The sequence below is a fragment of the Electrona antarctica genome (assembly GCF_951216825.1).
Source record: "Electrona antarctica genome assembly, chromosome: 24".
Taxonomy (NCBI): domain Eukaryota; kingdom Metazoa; phylum Chordata; class Actinopteri; order Myctophiformes; family Myctophidae; genus Electrona; species Electrona antarctica.
This window is the reverse complement of record NC_136803.1, coordinates 13,805,548-13,822,247: the sequence shown is the minus strand read 5'-3', so window position 1 is coordinate 13,822,247 and position 16,700 is coordinate 13,805,548. Positions and strand designations below refer to the sequence as shown.

The following is a 16,700-nucleotide window of genomic DNA, read 5'->3' as shown; positions in this document are numbered from 1 at the left end:
CTCCTAGTATGAATAAGAGGGTATCAAAAGGGATACCTTGAATACAATCATGTACTGCTATCCAAAAGTCTTGTACCTTATTGGGGCACTCCCATAAGACATGGGTCAATGTAAGATGCATGTCTTATTGTATCATTAATGCAGTGAAGAACAACATCATCAAGTGTCAAGTTGTTAGAATACAAACAAGAATGAAATAAGTGAATCATCTGTTTTTAACAGACAGGCTTCCTTGTTTTACTTAGCTTTATGGCATTTAGAGGTTATTCATCTATTTATCAACTAATCTTTGGCAATGGTTAGGTGCTAGGTTAGGCTAGGTTAGGCTTGGAGTAGGTGCCTTGCAAAAAAGCTGGGTCACTTTAAATGTTTCAGACAAACCTCAGACATGCTTTGTACTTCTCTGTCCGTGCAGTTCTTTGATCGCATACGGCTGTTCAGCATGCCCGCCAAGCACCAACCTGACTTCATCTACCTGCGTCACGTTCCCCTACGGAAGGTGCACCTCTTCACCCTAGTCCAGCTCACCTGTCTGGTCCTTCTCTGGGTCATCAAGACCTCCAATTTCGCCATCGTCTTCCCCATGATGGTAACTGTGTGTGTGTGTGTGTGTGTGTGTGTGTGTGTGTGTGTGTGTGTGTGTGTGTGTGTGTGTGTGTGTGTGTGTGTGTGTGTGTGTGTGTGTGTGTGTGCGTGTGCGTGCGCACAGTACTTGCTAATAGGGCTTTTTATTATTATTATTTTTACCAGTTTTTGTATCATTGCTGTTATGGCCGTACCTTAAATTTGTTGTAGAGCTACTTGATAATGATAAAAGACATGATTTTGATCACGTCATCACTACAAAACAGTAGGTTACGAAAGGTAACCCTGGCTCTTTGACTATTCGGTTTCGACTCCAAAATCAACCAAACCGAATTCCAAATATGCATGTTTGCCACTGTTTGGCCGAATATTCAGTGCATCCCGGTGCATCCCTACATGTTTCCCATAGAGATTTCGAAAAAGATTTACCGGTATATCAATTATTTGAAGCCTAAGATCAAGCCACCCAGGGTGAATCATTTAATTTTGTGAAATAAAATACATATAGCATCATATAATTAAATAGAAAAGCAGTTCCTACAGAAACTGCATGGGCTTGCTGAAAACTCACAATGTATATGATGTAGGCCTACTGTACAGTAGAAAATTCCCTGATCCAGTGATGATGGGTGGTGACGTACTGTATTCACTGACCCCCCAGGAAGCGGCAGAGGTTTGAATGCTTGTTATAGCAACCAGTGCTAGGATGACCAGATGTCCCCCTTTGCGTGGGACAGTCCCTCATTTACAAGACTTTTCAGGCGTCCCACAAATTGAGACCCTGTCCCACATTGTGACTGGCAGGCATCAGTGTTCAAATATACCCTAATAGTTAGTCCCCCAATATTTGCTATTGACTCTTTTCTCATGTTAAAAATAACAAAATTAACAAAATAAGAATTAGCCAAATAAAAGCATAAATTACTGCATAAAGCTGAACATGTTGAAGTTTGAACTAGATTTCTAGTACAAAGTATGTGGAAGTAGTTGACAAAAAGTGGCCCAATGGACTGTAGAGAACTATTGGGTGCTCCTGGAGCGAGCCCACAAATATTCATCCACCCCACCCTGCTCCACCCCTCCAGGTGTTGGCGCTGGTCTTCATCCGCAAGCTGCTGGACTTGTTTTTCACCAAGCGAGAGCTGAGCTGGCTGGACGACCTGATGCCTGAGTGGAAGAAAAAGAAACTAGAGGACGCAGAGGCCGAGGTGTGTGACGAAGACATAAACAGATAACACAGATACAGTACATGTTTTTTATTTTATTCTTTTATTTTTTTTATTATTCTACATTTTTTTCCCACAATTTTTGTAACCCATTTTTTTCCACCCAGTGTCAATTTGTCTTATGTAATCCTGGGCCAACCTGGGGAGAGCAACGGACTGACCTCATGCTTCCTTCAATGCATGAGGAGTCCAAGCCGTTTCTTTTCACCTGACAGGGGGGAGTTTCCCCGGTTTGATGTAGCGCGTGGAAGGAACACGTTATTTTTCTGACCAGTTCCTTTTCCCTCCATCAGGTGCCCCAGCTGGCCAGGGGGAGGCAGTATAGAGACCAGTATAGAGATGGCACTGTAATTCCTCTCCCATCCACTTGCATTGAATGTCCACGGCCGTCTTGAGTGACAGGCACAGTGGCCCTGCAGTGCTGCTCTTACAATCCGTTGGAACTACTCCAGAACAACTCTGCCAGGGCTGGGAGGTACGCTTCTGGCGCATAGAAGGACTAGGCTCTGTGGGTTGACTCCTGTCCGGGCCCCTCCTATGTCTCACCAGGTCCACTCCTGCTCTCACCAGGCCCAGGACCTGTGCGTTGCACCAGAGTCCCAGCACCAGACACTTCATTCAGGAGTGGTGGGCAATGTTTCCGCAGACTCCACCCGAGCGAGAAGGTGGTTCTGCGGGCTCCGCTTGCTGCTTGAATGGCCCTCCTAAAGGCCTCACCGAGGGTTTGTTGGGCTTCCTCCTCACAGAGGACACAGGCTGGGGCACTAACCCATACTGCTCACCCGGGTGCCGTCTACATTCTGGCTGTCACCCGTCTCTCCGATGGTCACCAGACTATACCTGGTTGATACATTACTATCAGAGTTTCGCATTGTTTAATGCACAAAGAGACATGCACAAAGCTCAAACAAAAGCCATAATTTTTTCGGTACGCATTATTTTAGTGTCTTTCTTTCCCCTCGCTGCAGGCTAATATTATCGCTCTGTTCCTTCTGATCCCTTATCAGTGTATTCTCTCTCTCTCTCTCTCTCTCTCTCTCTCTCCCTTCCCAGGAGGAACACAGTATCGTCGCGGAAGAAGAAGGCATTGTTCAAGTGCCGCTGGAGGTGCACTACAAGTAAGTGATCTTAAATCTCTGTGGCTGTTTTAATTTATGCCGCGCACTTCACAACTGAAGCTGAAACACTTTATTTCCTTGAGGGTAGGCCAGGGTTACAATGTAGCTATAAGGAAGGGGCCAGTAGGACTTTTTACCAATCACTGTATGGTTGACCGGAGTACCTCAGGGCTGTATACTAGTATTCTGTTATTGTGGAGAAAGCTTTCGCTGAAAATGCTGCAATGCGTACTTGAGCACTTTGAGATTTACACAGCCAGTGCATTATAAATACAATCTATTACTATTATTTGTATTATTATAAAGGATGCTGGGGTGGTTAAGTGACAACAAAAGTATTTGTTATCAACCATGGCACTTGCTCTCTCTCTCTCTCTCTCTCTCTCTCTCTCTCTCTCTCTCTCTCTCTCTCTCTCTCTCTCTCTCTCTCTCTCTCTCTCTCTCTCTCTCTCTCTCTCTCTCTCTCTCTCTCTCTCTCTCTCTCTCTGAAGGAGTGAGGTTGACCCTGCTACAGTCAACATAACTGATGAGATGTCTAAAGGCTCCTTTGGAAACTGGAATAGTGTGATCCCCGACAGCACCAAGAAAGATCCTAGCACTAAAAGGTTGGCTCCTCTGAAAAGCAGATCTGTGTCATCAATATAATATTATAATGATATAATATAGCTATTAGCCTATCATATCTTACCACAAAGTCGTTTCACAATACAATGTAGACAAAACCAATAGATGACAGTTTCTGAATGCTAAAATTCTGTTATAAACTTGGGTTGTATCTAATTAATGGAACATTTGCTTTGAACATGATTCCAGAATATGCCAGCTAAGAGAATGCTGTTGTTTAAAGGTCTTTGTCCAGTCAAAAAGCAGCCCTTCTCTCATTATGTCAAATCATATACTATTCCCCACAGCATCAGTAGACTAACCTCTGCTATCTCCTGCCAACTTCTCTCATTCCATTCCAACCCCTAAGCTCCCCTTCCTAACCCTTCAGAAGCTGATATCCCAAAAGGTGAGTGGTTCCCTCTTCCCAGCCGCCCCCTGGTGGCAGCATGGTGAATTGTGTGTTTTGTCACCTGTGTTTAGCTCAGCAGCTACAGCATGTCGCTAAACTCTGGTACCAGTACCACAGGGCTTCAAACTATGCTCCTCGCATGACGCTGTGCATGCTCACTCTAACTTGCTTTATCATAAAAGTGTGCGTGCAAAGATGTGTTGTGTGCGCTGCTACTTAAAGTGAAGTACTGGATCTTTGGCAGTTGCATGTATTGATGGGAACTATAGTAAAATACGCACATCACTTCATGGAGGTGCTGGGTTCAAAAAGTAACATAGGAAAAGAGAGGAAGCCGCACACTCATATGCTCCAAAGGATAAGTTTATTGATGACGTTTCGAGCCAAGGCTCTTCTGTTTGACCAGATGAAGAGCCATGGCTCGAAACGTCGTCAATAAACGTATCCTTCGGAGCATATGAGTGTGCGGCTTCCTCTCTTTTCCTATGTATTGATGGGGAATCGGTATGGGTTGTTGTAATGGTTATAGCTGGGTGTTGGGGAAAGGCAGAGATGTATTGCATGTATTGTATTGCAGAAGTGCATTAATGAAAGGTAAAGCACACTCTAGAGTGTAATATTGCAATTATACAACAGTTAAACCTGCGTTGACTCAATGTCATTAAAACTAAGATATTCGCTAAAATAATCATATTTGTTTAATGACAGATGTAGCCACTACGACCACAAATGTCCCAAGGAACTCGCTAGCCTAGCAACGCAGTCGGTTGCGCTCTGGGAGAACAGAGCAGCTGATTTTTATGTTTTGATTAGGCGTTCCATCATGCCCATTCGAAGCACGGCTAGACGGCTGTTTCAACCAATCAGATTGCGTCCTCGAAACGACCTTGAAATGTCTCTGACATGTCATCTCTGTGCTTTCTCCTGTCAGCGTTTCCAGTGGCGCGGAGAAGAAACACAAACGCAGGAGGCACGACAAGAGCCTGGACAGGGAAACAAGTTTGTGATGACGACACACATGCTGTGTTGTTAGACCCCCCCCCCCCCCCCCTATACCGTGCCACACTCGACCACCTTTGTACTGTGCTATACACTGTGCGTTTCTTTGTCATGTAAGTCTGTGTGCAACTTGTGTTAAAAAAAGAAAACAACCAAAACAAAACAAAAATCTGTTAGAAGGCAGTGTAACATGAGAAACCATCTGTGTTATTATTCTTTTTTCTATGTGTATAATATATGGTGATACCAGCAGTGGAACCTAGTGGGCTACACAGCATACATATGATTAGGAGACACTCGTATTGCCATGTCAACGGGCCAATTCAGTAAGCGTTTTAAACGAGACGGATTTTTAAAGCGACTTTACTTTATAAACGGGATCATTTGTATTTTGTATGTTTTTATATTTTTTCAACAGCGACTGTGAGTTTGTCCTTTTGAAGACCTGTCACGCCAAAACCTCCGCTTTGTGGAAAAACTGTGTATCAAACGCCGCTATCGAAAGAGACGGCGGAACGCGCACATCACTAACTGAAAACAATTACAAATGACATAGACATTTTGCAAATACTAGCCTACTTCACCAGTAGTGGTATATAAAACGAGTCGGGCCATATCGGAAAATCTAGTCCGTTTTTGGAAAGTATTTAATGCACATTTTATATATACTATATTCTATATTCTGTATCTCTATGTTTTTGTGACAACAGCTCATTGTGTCTTCTTCTCTGCGGGTTGTTTATTCATGGCTACAGTTATTAATTAGTAACAAGGTCACTTTGTGTGGTGAGTCAAAGACGTATTCTTTCGAGCAGCTCATTGGAATGATAATATCAATTAAAAAAAAGAAAGACACCTTTAATCGTAATGTGTGTACTTTGGCACACGACCCTGTCACGGTAATTTCCCCTGGTCGACGCGGTCATGCGACAAAGTATAAAATAGCCTTCATGCATGGTGGCGTATAGTGCAGTGAGCTCTCTCATGAGTTTACAGTATACCTTTATTTTACTGGCTTCTTTTCAACCATCAAATGCTGAAACGTTGGGTGATCGTGTGTAGGAAGCTGTATGTTGACATCCGCATACTTATTATACTTGTAATACTTTGTCAGTAAAGTGTCATTCGTGGACATGTGATCTCCCGTCCGAATGACCCCTAAATGTGTTAAAACACCCCAGAGTTCATTGTTTTGAAGAGAAGCGATTATATACGACCTTGACCCCAATTGTACCCCCACTCCCACCCAGGCCATGATTACTTCTAGAAATGCAATAATACCTTCTTATTTCTCCAGAGAAGGGCAACATGTAATAAAAAGGTAAAGACTCTTAACAATGTACAATACATAGTATATTTTATTCATATTCATGTAAAATGTTACTAATATATTACTAACTTGGAAACAGTGTTGACGATGATTATTTTGTTGTAGATGTTATTTTTTTCCCGTTGTACTGTCTAATTGATGGAACTTAGTTGAGTAGAGGAACCAATGGGTCAAACGTATCTATACCAATATCACGTCATTTTGACCAACGTGCGTACGTGTGGAATTCTGCCTTAAATTTAGCGGTGAAAGCGGAATACTTCTGTTGAATAATTTAAATTACCTGTATTCAGATCTGTTGTTAGATTGTGATTTGTTACATGACGTGAGAGGAGTGTGTGGTGTGCACGAGAGAGAGAGAGTGAGAGAGAGTAAATAAAACGATTAGAGAAACAGATAAGTCTTCCGTCTCAGACATTCAGTTGACTGTCATTCTTGTGGTAATGGTTTCTATTTCTATCCCTGAGGCACACTGCTGGTTTAATTGACCCCATGAACACTGGTGTGCGTATTCTACAGCAAACATTCTGCGAAAATAGCCGATTTACAACGTTGGCTCCAGAATAAGGATGCTAGACTTCACGTGGGGGTAAATTAGCACAGATGTGTGCTGTCACTGCACAATGTCAAATACAGTTGGAGGCCATCGATATTGTCCTTTTCTTTTTGCTGAGGTTTGCGTGATCTGCGCAAAAGGACAGTTAACCCATTTTGGGCGGGAACCCCTTTTGGTGTTTTAAACATTTATGTTATAATTTAGCTATTGAAAAATAGCAGATCTACAAGCTCATAGCGCGCCACCGAGTGGCGCGCTACGAGCTTGTAGGTCTGCTATTTTTGAAAAATCGTGAAAATATTTATTTCAGAAAACTGGAGGATTTAGAAGGAACATTTTGAGGTCGGCCTAAATGGGTCAAATGATAAGGGACAATATCGGTGGCACCCAACTGTACACAACTGTTGAAATTAGATTAGCCTACCACCCAAACCGCAGGTTACCAACCGTGCAATGAAAACCTTTGCATAAGCTATACCTGAGTTCTCATGTTTTATGTGTTCTTTACTTTGCACTAAAAACATTTGTACATTTGTAGAAAACAAAAGAAGAAAGAAAACATTTTGTCAATTTCATTATGGCTTTTGGTTCACTTCAAAACTATGGAAGAATTCAGTGTCCGTTTTGCACCGTATACAGTGCAGTAAAAAAAAACTAAAAAACATTTCCAACATCAACATTAGAACATGCAAAGCAGTATGGCTTCTCTTCCTTTAAGGTTGTGCAGCATGCAGATGGTCCCTTAGTGGCTCTCTTGTCGCTTTTTACTGAAAAATTAAGAACATTTCAATTAAAGCACTTCTAAACAGTGCATCTGTAATGAGGTGTGTGTGTGTGTGTGTGTGTGTGTGTATGTGTATGTGTGTGTGTGTGTGTGTGTGTGTGTGTGTGTGTGTGTGTGTGTGTGTGTGTGTGTGTGTGTGTGTGTGTGTGTGTGTGTGTGTGTGTGGCATGTATGTGTGTGTATATACGTGCGTGCGTGTGTGACATGGCATGTTGACGGCGTCACCATGTTTACCTTTCCCCTGAGGGGTGCGACATGACCCACAGTAAATATTCTTTGGCGGCCATGGAGTCTAACACCTTGTTGACATCACTGGTGAACGTCCCGTCCACCTGTCGCTTCTGGCTGAACCCCTCACTGCTCCTGTCCATCATGTCTGATCTGGATATGTAGGTAAACACACACACACACACACACACCCTAACGATCAATTAAGCACACAAGACCCACCTTAACGATCAATTAAGTACACAACACCCACCCTAAAAATCAATTAAGAGGAATTCCGATCAATATGTCAATAGCCTATTGTAGCGTATAGTCTTCATCACAAGACATTGGTCAGTTTGTCTTTCGGAACCATTAGGCGATAATGGAAATCCTAATTTATGCTCTGTATGATGGCTTCACGTTGTGAGCTTATAGAGCTGCTATTTTCAGTCTGTGACGTCATTGTAAGAGAAAGTATTCATTGGGCTTCAGGCTGAAGTTACTAACTCATCCACCGCCAGGAACGCTTTTTACGTGTTTTTAATGAACTCCCAGCCAGGGCGCCAAAAACACCTTTAATGTGTTCTGGGGCTTTTTATTAATTCATAATCTTCTCGCTAATATTTACCGTAAAGCAGGGCTCCCGGATGCTAGGCAACGCTCAGCTCACTGTGTTTTGTCCTCCCCAAGATGGCGGCCCGTACAATGCTATGGGAGCGTCCATCTTTAGAGCCTGAATTGCGGCTCAGATTGAGGTGAATTGAGCAAAGCGACGATGTTAGGAGCTACTAAATCGTTGCTACCGCGCCGTTAGTAATGCTTCTGAAGACTTTTAAATATACAATGCTAACATTAGCAATGCTAACATTAGATTTTTGGGGAAGGGAAATCGAAGGGGTTTTCCAAGTAAAATAGAGCACTGTATACAGTATGGCGGCGGTAGCGCAACAGCGCCGGAGGTTTTGGTGGTCGGCAATACAGGTGTGTTAGGGGTTAACGCACAGAAACACCTAAATGAAACGCTCCTACAGTTTAATGCTATTATACGTTTCCGCTGCATTTACCCATCAGAAATGCAGGTATTTGTGCACCAGATATCAATCACCATGGTTTGTTTGACCATGTACAGGTGTGAATAATGTGGCAGTGACACTGAGCACAGAGCCATGACGCAGTCATTCTTTCAGTGTGAGCATATAAGATCAATCAACGCAGTGCAAAGGTTCAGCTGATTTATTTTGGAACATCAACACAAGCCTTGAGGAAGGAATGGAAAAGATGCAGGGCTAAAGTCTCTCTCTCTCTCTCTCTCTTCATCTGGGTGTCAGTGAGACGCGAGGGGAGGATACTGATCAGGTAGTTTTGGTGAGAAGGAGGAGAGGAAGGAAGGAGGGAGGGAGGGAGTGCCTACTCTCGTTTCACTTGTCCGGCCTTGAGCATGGCCACAAAGTCCTGGACTGCTTGGTCCCGCCGAAACGAGCTGGCGTCGCTGGTGAACGTTCCATCCGCATGTCGCTTCTCTGCAGCGCTGCAAGCAGACACAGGTGTTAATGAGTGATGAGAGAGAGAGAGAGAGCAGAGATGGAGAACAAGAGAACAAGAAAATCTAGCTTATGATACCTTGTTTTATTATTGATTATAAAAACACCATACTCTACTACTCTGCCTTTATATAATACTTAAATTATTCAGCCATCATTAATCATTGGATTAGTCTCTCCTCACCACCTAATACAGTACTGATAACTTGGTCTATTGGTGTACTAGTGGTCTATGTATCATATGTTGTGATCATCTTTGGTACGCCACCTACCCACTCCTCTTGCTGTTCGCCATCAGCCATCGAACAAACTCCTGGGCCCTCTGGTCCTCCAGGTATTTGCTGTAGTCATTTGAGAACGTCCCGTCTGAGTGTCTCTTATCCATGTCTGACGTCACGCTGGGCTCCTCGTCCACGGACTCTAGACTATACAACAGGTATACCACACACAACAGCTTTCATTATTTCACATTTTAACAACTTAAACCTGAGGACGCTTCTGTGTCACCTTATAGCTTTTAACCATTTTAACCATTATTTTAAACTTTAAGCTGTTGAAAAGTAGCAGATGTACAAGCTCATAGCGCGGCACTCACAAGCTTGTAGGTCTGCTATTTTTGAAAAATCGTGAAAATGTGTGCAGATCTTTGAATATTTATTGTTTCACAGCGAACGTTTTTAACTCAAATATTTGCTTTTTCTCATAGTTTCAGATGGGGGTCAGCGGCCAAATACAGATAATTCTGGGGTCCTTGACATGAAATAGTTTGAGAACCACTGATTACAGAATCATAGGATTTTAAGAAAACTGTCAGGATTTAGAAGACATTTGTAGAATCTGGTCTCAGGTCTCAATGGGTTAACAACTGATACGCTTTATATACGTTTCATTGACTGGAGTCCCCCAGGGGTCTCTACTAGGCCCCTTCCTTTTATCTTTTATACCACTACCCCAAATTTGTATTACTTTTTTTTGGCCCAGAATAGGTACACTAGATTTAATCTGGTAAATTTACACCTATAGTTACCAGACACAATGTATATTTATTTAACCCATGTTGGGCGGGAACCCCTTTTGGTGTTAGCATTATGTTATGCTTTAGCTATTGAAAAATAGCAGATCTACAAGCTCACGAGCTTGTACTGTAGGTCTGCTATTTTTGAAAAATCGAAGAACCACTGACATAGAAACACAGCTTTTTCAGAAAACTGTCAGGATGTAGAAGACATTTTTAGAATCTGATCTCAGGTCAAAATGGGTTAACCTGGTAAGATATGACTTACTTTAATAAAATAAGATGAAACTTTGATCATCTCTTGTGGATCAGCTATTTTTTAAATGGCCGAAATATATAGGGCTGAAGTGTTTAATGTATGTTTTGTCATAATAATCAAAGTAACTAGTAACTATTAAAAGTTTTCAAATAAATATAGTACAATATTTGCTCTGAAATGTAATGGAGTAGAAGTAAAAGTTGGAAATGCTCAAGTAAAGTACAAATACCTCAAAATTGTACTTAAGTACAGTACTTAAGTAAATGTACTTAGTTACTTTACAACACTGGGTTTACCTTACCTATTATCTTGCTGAAACTGTGGCATAATCCCAGCAATGGACTCAAGACTGTGCTAGCACGGGTGGTGTGCTGATCTATATAGTTCATGTCTATGGCCCACCCAGCACATCACTGCCAAATGCCAATAGCTCATTGACACGTTTGAATAGAAGAGCTAACTTCAACTGAGTGCTTGCTCAAGTATTTACTCAAGTACTGTACTTAAGTACAATTTTGAGGTATTTGTACTTTACTTCATTATTTCCAATTTCCACTACTTAGTTACTTCATCTCCACTACATCTCAGAGGCAAATATTGTACTTTTACTCCACTACATTTATTTGAAAACTTTAGTTACTAGTTACTTTGTGGATTTGGATTATCATTATAAAACATACATTAACCTCTTCAGTCCTATACGGCCATTTGAAAATAGCCGGTCTATAAGCTCACATGACCCTAGATCGGCTATTTTCATAAGATTTGAAAACTTGACATGGTACATTCTGCATAATGAGTACTTTCTACTTTTGGTACTTCAAGTACATTTTGATTCTAATACTACTTTTGTACTTTCACCCAAGTACATTTTGAATTTCCGGACTTTTACTTGTAACGAAGTAGTTGCAGTATACATTGCAGTATTGATACTTTAACTTAAGTCAAGAATGTGAGTACTTTTTCCACCACTGACCAGTGACCACTACCATACAGTATGTCACAATGTCATCACCGCCACCATGTCATTTGTTGCCGGGTCTCTGTAGCCTTTGAGCGTACCTTGAGCTGCTGTCCGCCGTCTCCAGTACGGGAAGCTGCCAGCTACCCTGGACAATAACCAGCAACACAAGAACCACCGCCAGGGAGTAGATGCCTTTCATGGTCATTTTGCAGCTGCCCATGGATAGAGGATCACACACACAGGTACACACAAACAACACATACATGCAGTCAGTTCCCCGCCACTTCCCCCCCCACCAATTATTTTTAGAATCAAATTAATTATTTATAAAATAGTCAATACAGCGATGGATTGACCCTTTTCAACTCTACCTCTCTGGCTGAAATCTACTCACCTTGTCCTATTGGAGTTGGGTTTTTTTAATGAGAAAAGCTGTAAGTTCCTCTTGTCTCTAGACAGGGTATCTGTCTTTTGTTTTCCCTGTCCTGGCCAGCAGGTTTATATATATCCCTTAACCCCTTTTGACCTGAGATCAGATTCTAAAAATGTCTTCTACATCCTGACAGTTTTCTGAAAAAGCTATGTTTCTATGTCAGTCGTTCTTCGATTTTTCAAAAATAGCAGACCTACAAGCTCGTAGCGCGCCACTCGGTGGCGCGCTATGAGCTTGTAGATCTGCTACTTTTCAATAGCTAAAGATTGGTTGATTGAAATATCTATTAACAGTTTGCAGAATTACAGTGCATTTCAAGCACAAACTCAATACAAAGACTGTTAACTGTGAGTGGACGACCCAATTAAGCATTACACTTGTTTACAAGAGGGTCCACCTTGTTCAATTCATCAATGCTAACACCAAAAGGCGTTCCCGCCCAAAACGGGTTAAGCCAGAGTTATACGAGTTATACGTTACTCTCAACCCATTAGGCACACGGCCCACCTTCGCTCTGCGTCGTCCAGATCAACAACCAGAAAGGGGAAGCTTTCTGGTCCATCCATGCGTGATGCCAGCTGTCACTTAGCGGTGTCGAGATCAAACAACGGCCCCATCCTGTCAAATATAATGAAGTGACACCGGCTATAATGTGCAACTACTGTGTCATCAGGGTGGGGATATGTTGTAATAATACGTGAGTCAGTATCGCTCTATTTTGCAATCTCATGCATGGGAAAGATTGACCCTTTTTTTTTTTTACTTCAGCGAAGGTCAACTCTTATAGAGCAAAGAGGAGATCTGGGCACACTTAATGTTAAAAGGAGGAAAACTTTATTGAACCGACATGTTTCGACCTATACGGTCTTCATCAGGGCTAACAAAACACAGAGCAACAAACTCATTAAATAGGGCTGGAGACAGGTGGGGACCAGTCCAGCAATTGCAATTAACCACTTAGAAGCAGATCACGTGGTTCAAAGGTCAACTCTTTTTCTCAATGTTGTTTGTTAGGGATGGATCACTGAGTGGTCAAGTCAAAGTTGCTGGCACTATAGAGTCCAAACCAACTTTCCATAATGGAATTTTCCACAAAAGTCATACTGTGTAACCTTTTCAATAGAGGGTATGCGCATGCTTAAAGTGAATGGCACATCGAGTGGCAAATCGAGTGGCAAACCAACATGCAGAGTGAGTTTAACATTGTTTAACATTGTTTAATGCAATCAGATAGGACTTTTCTGCTTGGATGCATGGGTTGTCAAGGCCAGAAAGTCGTTTTTTTGCCACTCAGTAGGCATTCCTGCATAACTTCCGGGTTTGACGATGATGTCACGCGCATACCCTCTATTGAACTAAAGTAAATTTGATATTTTACTGGTATATATTTTCCACAACAACCATTACTAATAAATGTGTTGGCCAACTTCTCTAAACACTATTTGTACTGTAGTTATATGTGTCTGTCCCGAAACTCGCAGCACAAGGGTCTTTGTATTGAGTTTGTGCTTGAAATGCACTGTAATTCTGCAAACTGTTAATAAATATTTCAATCAATCAATCTTTAGCTATTGAAAAATAGCAGATCTACAAGCTCATAGCGCGCCACCGAGTGGCGCACTACGAGCTTGTAGGTCTGCTAGTTTTGAAAAATCGACTGACGACTGACATAGAAACGTAGCTTTTTCAGAAAACTGTCAGGATGTAAAGACATTTTTAGAATCCGATCTCGGGTCAAAATGGGTTAAGGGATATATATAAACTGCTGGCCAGGACAGGGAAAACAAAAGACAGATACCCTGTCTAGCATCAGACATTTTCAATGTTCCAAAAGACAACGAGGCTATACCAGATTTGTCACAAAAAAGATGACTAAAATGAACGCTCTTAAATATTTTAAAGAAATACAGTACATCTCTGGAATAAAATTAGGAGACCACTGCAAAATGATCATGTTCCCTAGTTTATTGTGTTTGAGTAAAATTAAAATGTTTGTTTTAGTCTAACTACTGGTACTTTTCTTTTTTTTTTTTATCAGAATGTGTCGTGATGCGGCGTATTGTGAGCTTGTAGATCTGCTATTTTCAAATGATTTTATGATTTTTATACATTTGAAGACTTGACATGAGGCATTCTGCATATTGACATTGCAGTAATGATCATTTTACTTATGTACTTTTTCCACCACTGAGAATAGGGACGATGGTGTCCATGGTTAAGTAGAATGGTGTGTACTTGTGTTGGAATTCAACATACACAGGAATAGAATGAACCCTAGCCTCCCTATTCTGTGGCTAACATTTGGCAAAAATAGCTGATCTAAAAGCTCACGAAAACATTTAATGTATCATGAATAAAAACAGGACAGGCCTAGTAGGCTATAGTATGGGAATCCAGTCAACTAAGTTTAGGGTTTAAGTGATGAAAACAATCAGGGTGGTCTCTTCATTTTTCCCAGAGCTGTATTATACAGTAATTTATCAATGTAGTTTTAATCTTTACTTGCAAAAGACACATTATGTAATTTAAAGTTTATGATGAAGTCAAAGACGTTATTTTATAATTTTTTATTGAAATAATCACATAACGAAAAATAAGTCTCAATTTGAAAGCTCCATTATTGTACAAAATATTCCATACACAGAAAACCCCAAAGTCAGTGCAATAGACATTTCCAATGTAATAAGGCACAACCGTACGGCATACAGTACACAGTAAGTGTAGGGGCGACTGTGGCTCAAGAGGTAGAGCAGGTCGTCCAATGATCCATGGGTCGGCGGTTCGAATCCCGGCTCCTCCTGGCTACATGTCAAAGTGTCCTTGGGCAAGACACTGAACCCCAAATTGCTCCCGATGTGCTGGTTGGTACCTTGCATGGCTTCCGCCGCAATCGGTGTATGAATGTGTGTGAATGGGTGAATGTAATGCACAATCTATGTAAAGCGCCTTGGATAACGGCACTATATAAATGCACCATTTACCATTTATAAGTGAACTCAAAATGTTCATCAATACTTGTGTATAACTAAACTGGTCTAAATTAAACAAATCAAATTAAAGTTATTAATTCACTAGCACATTACTTTCCTTTGATAGCAATAATATAGCCTACCTTTAGAATTTAAGAAGACTTACAAAGCTTACAAAACTGGCCCCAAAAGAAAAAGAAAAAAACACAATCTCTAGCCACATAAATATGAATAACGTTAACTAAACAGTAAACATTAGTTGCCCTGATAATGCACTCTCTCCACTGGATGTTTCCTCTTGAAACAAAATCCCTTTTTGTCAGTCAAATGTCACATGGATTAATTTCTTAATCCTGATTTAGAGTATTTTTGGTGCAAGACACCAGCACACGACCACACGTCTAAGTATAGAGCACCGGAGTCTGACGTCAATATCGCTAGAGGGCGCTGGTTCGTGTACTTTTTATTTGTATTATAATCCCCATCATAGGGGGATCTTAGATCGCCTCATATAAGAACTGCATGTGTTTGAAAAATAAACAAATCATCCCGGCGATTTCACTCGGTTTCACTGCTAATGTTACTGCTGCCAAATTGTTTTACATTTTCGCTGGAAACGGACTGTATCAAATATGATACAGATAATCAGATAATATGATACAGATAATCTTTAATTACTTCTAGTCTAGTTTATTAGTAGTTGAATGACTAGTTGATTGTCTTTTTTATGTCCAATGTATTTGCATTAGGTTCATAAAGTTAACATAAGTAACCTATAACTTTTCAGGATTCCAATTCAAAAATAGCAAAATTATAATAATAATAATAATATGGATTACAATTCAAATATAGCAAAAAGTTGTCTACAAGCTCAAAACGTGTCGTTTTGAGCTTGTAGTTCTGCTATTTTTGATACGACAGTATATGCAATGGGGCCCTCTGGAATCTTCAAACCAACCGTTTGGTTGCAAGGAGACTGGAGTTGCATGGTGACCCATTGGTGTGGTTTGGGACCAAATCAAAATGTCAAAATCAACACTTGGATGTATGTCATCTGTGTCCAAAGTGTTGATCTCAGACTCCTCAGTATAACTCGGTCCAGTGGGCCTCAAGCGAAGCACTGCTGCAGGAAGTGACTCATGTGGGTGTAGAGGTGCTTACCCCCATCGAGGTCGTGAGACATGTCTGTGTACCACTGGAGAAACAAAGAGAAGGAAACAACACATGTCTGTGTACCACTGGAGAAACGGAGAGAAGGAAACATGTGAGCCTTGTCTGTGTACCACTGGAGAAACAGAGAGAAGGAAACATGTGAGCCTTGTCTGTGTACCACTGGAGAAACAGAGAGAAGGAAACAACACATTGTCTGTGTACCACTGGAGAAACAGAGAGAAGGAAACATGTGAGCCTTGTCTGTGTACCACTGGAGAAACAGAGAGAAGGAAACATGTGAGCCTTGTCTGTGTACCACTGGAGAAACAGAGAGAAGGAAACATGTGAGCCTTGTCTGTGTACCACTGGAGAAACGGAGAGAAGGAAACATGTGAGCCTTGTCTGTGTACCACTGGAGAAACAGAGAGAAGGAAACAACACATTGTCTGTGTACCACTGGAGAAACAGAGAGAAGGAAGCAACATGGAGGTTTTGAGCCTTGTCTGTGTACCACTGGAGAAACAGAGAGAAGGAAGCAACATGG

At 41.4% G+C, this 16,700-nt stretch overlaps 3 protein-coding genes across 9 annotated transcripts in view; 1 reads left to right on the top strand and 2 right to left on the bottom strand.

Annotated features, from left to right (window-relative positions):
* The window catches only part of LOC306917491 (sodium-driven chloride bicarbonate exchanger-like), an 89,311-nt gene extending 82,649 nt beyond the window's left edge, over positions 1-6,662 (top strand). For 5 of the 7 annotated variants that reach the window (XM_079495749.1, XM_079495746.1, XM_079495748.1 and 2 more), the window contains 6 exons: positions 416-589; positions 1,671-1,793; positions 2,865-2,929; positions 3,421-3,534; positions 3,841-3,941; positions 4,876-6,662. In XM_079495749.1, coding sequence (XP_079351875.1) covers positions 416-589; positions 1,671-1,793; positions 2,865-2,929; positions 3,421-3,534; positions 3,841-3,901 — 537 coding nt within the window. In that variant the 3' untranslated portion in view covers positions 3,902-3,941; positions 4,876-6,662. The remainder of the gene's footprint in view (positions 1-415; positions 590-1,670; positions 1,794-2,864; positions 2,930-3,420; positions 3,535-3,840; positions 3,942-4,875) is intronic. The other 2 variants (XM_079495747.1, XM_079495751.1) reach the window with 2 other exon arrangements.
* Positions 6,663-7,843: 1,181 nt separating this feature from the next.
* Positions 7,844-11,801, bottom strand: LOC306917216 (glucagon-1-like; the record flags this gene model as incomplete). Its single annotated transcript, XM_079495348.1, has 4 exons — positions 7,844-7,994; positions 9,235-9,351; positions 9,637-9,789; positions 11,701-11,801. The coding sequence occupies 4 exons, from the start codon at positions 11,799-11,801 to the stop codon at positions 7,844-7,846; spliced, it is 522 nt and encodes a 173-aa protein (XP_079351474.1).
* Positions 11,802-15,977: 4,176 nt separating this feature from the next.
* Positions 15,978-16,700, bottom strand: part of LOC306917495 (dipeptidyl peptidase 4-like) — a 28,047-nt gene continuing 27,324 nt past the window's right edge. The window contains exon 26 of the mRNA XM_079495757.1: positions 15,978-16,199. Within this exon, the coding sequence (XP_079351883.1) occupies positions 16,113-16,199 (87 nt within the window). The 3' untranslated portion in view covers positions 15,978-16,112. The remainder of the gene's footprint in view (positions 16,200-16,700) is intronic.